This window comes from Austrofundulus limnaeus, unplaced genomic scaffold (assembly GCF_001266775.1).
Source record: "Austrofundulus limnaeus strain Quisiro unplaced genomic scaffold, Austrofundulus_limnaeus-1.0 Scaffold789, whole genome shotgun sequence".
In the NCBI taxonomy this organism is placed as follows: domain Eukaryota; kingdom Metazoa; phylum Chordata; class Actinopteri; order Cyprinodontiformes; family Rivulidae; genus Austrofundulus; species Austrofundulus limnaeus.
In genome coordinates, this window is record NW_013953191.1 from 59,083 (window position 1) to 61,250 (window position 2,168).

Below are 2,168 nucleotides of genomic sequence, written 5' to 3' on the forward strand. Positions count from 1 at the left end.
GCCATAGATTGAACAAAACAGATTTTTAAAGTATAATTTCTCCGCTTGTCTTCTGAAGATGCTCAGTGTTGAAGGATCAGTGGATCTGTGTTCGACTACTCCACCTAGGCTGCATTTTTGAGCACAGATCCACTGAGAAACTTGCTGTTTCAGCAACATTTAATTTAAAAACAAATGTTCATAATTAATTTCTATAAATTACAAGTTAAGAAGGGCATGGAAATTTATCTTTATTTGTATTGAAAAAAATATTCAACCGTGACACTTTAGTATCAAACCGAATCATGAATTTTTAGTATTGCACCCCTACTAAATAGTAGGAATGTTGCACAAACATTTTAGCTAGAAATATCAAATAATGCATTTTCGTCTTATTTTTTCACAGAACTGACTGATCAAGAACCACAAARTGATACCACACATCAAGGACCCTCTGCCATTCCTGAAGATGATGAGGATAACATCTTTGCTAACCCTGAAGGCTCTTYAGTTATGGAGTTGCTGAACCTGCCTCAGCATGATGAACACCCAACAGYATCACACAGCCTTGACGTTTCATCAGACATAAAACAGACAAGTACTCCTGATCATCTGTCAGAAGATGAAGTCTTTTTTGATGATTTCACAGATGAGGACAGCGCAATGTTCAATGTACAGGAGGATATGGGATTAAGCTCTTGCACAGACACTACAGATGGACCACTTTACACTGATGCGCCGATTTCTGTTGCAGAAAGCCTTGTACTTATAATGACATTTGCAAACAGACACAARTTGACAGGGAAAGCACTTAATGACTTGATCACACTTATTAGCTTACACTGTCCAAATGACATCCAAACAGAATGTCTTCAAAATCTACAAAAATTTAAACAATTTTTCGACAACTCCTCATCTTCAAATGTAATTTTGCACAAATATTGCAGTGTGTGTTTATTATCAGTTGAAAGCACTGACACAAAATGTAAATCTTGTGAAGCAGATTTGTCAGTGGAAGGCTCTACATCATATTTTATTGAAGTTTCCATTGAAGCACAGCTTAAATCGCTGTTTGCTAAGGAAGGATTTGAAGAGCAACTAATGTTTAGATTTGAAAGAGAGAAAAAAGACCATMACAGTGTTGAAGACATTTATGATGGTGAGGTTTATCAAAAACTTTCAACATGCAAAGGGCCCCTGTGTGACCCAAAAAACATTTCTTTTACATGGAACACAGATGGAATACCAGTCTTTAAGTCCTCTAAATTTTCTGTGTGGCCCTTTTATTGTATAATAAATGAGTTAAGCTTTGTTCAGCGCACAAAACGTGAAAACATGATAATGGCAGGTCTTTGGTTTGGGGATTCAAAGCCATCAATGTTAACATTCCTTGAACCGCTGATTAAAACTCTTAACAAAATAGAACAAGATGGCATTACAGTTCAGTTTGCAAAGGCACAGGAACCTTTCAAATGCAAAGTATTCACTATTGCAGGAACATGTGATTTGCCTGCAAAAGCAATGGTACTTAACACTGTCCAATTTAATGGCAAGTTTGGATGTTTAAAATGTGAACAGCCTGGCCAAACAGTAAAAACAGGAGAGAGAGGCCATGTCCATTCATTTCCATTCCAGGCAGCAAACCCAAAAGGCTTGCCACGTACCCACAACAGCCTCATAGATAATGCTAAGCTAGCCTATGAGTCTGACAGTGTTGTACAAGGTGTAAAGGGCCCTACATATCTCAGCAGACTAAAAAACTATAACTTGGTGCTGAGTACTGGCATAGACTACATGCACTGTGTTTTATTGGGGGTCATGCGGACATTGATATTTCTGTGGTTCTCCACTGAGTTTTCTCGAAGTGCTTTTAGCCTTGTCAAATCAGTTACAGAGGTGGACAAAAGAATGAAAGAAATTCAACCTCCATTTTTCATAAGATTCCCTCGATCTCTGTCCTCTCACAGAATGTTCTTTAAAGCATCTGAGTACCGGTCCATTTTGTTATTTTTTGGACCAGTTGTGTTCCGAGGAATTCTTGCCGACCTTTACTACAACCATTTCCTGCTGCTTAGTGAGGCCGTCTTTATTCTGTTGATGGAGTCCATCACACCACCTGCACAAATTGACCATGCTGAAAAACTGCTGTGGAATTTTTGTGGTCAGATTAGTGGCCTTTATGGTGAACG

General features: G+C 38.3%; 1 protein-coding gene across 1 annotated transcript; it reads left to right on the forward strand.

The window, feature by feature from the left end:
* Nucleotides 1–233: 233 nt before the first annotated feature.
* On the forward strand, nt 234–2,093 carry LOC106532537 (uncharacterized; the record flags this gene model as incomplete). Its single annotated transcript, XM_014028630.1, is given in 1 exon segment — nt 234–2,093. A coding segment is annotated over 1 exon segment (1,601 nt), but the record flags the coding sequence as incomplete, so codon positions are not given.
* Nucleotides 2,094–2,168: the final 75 nt, after the last annotated feature.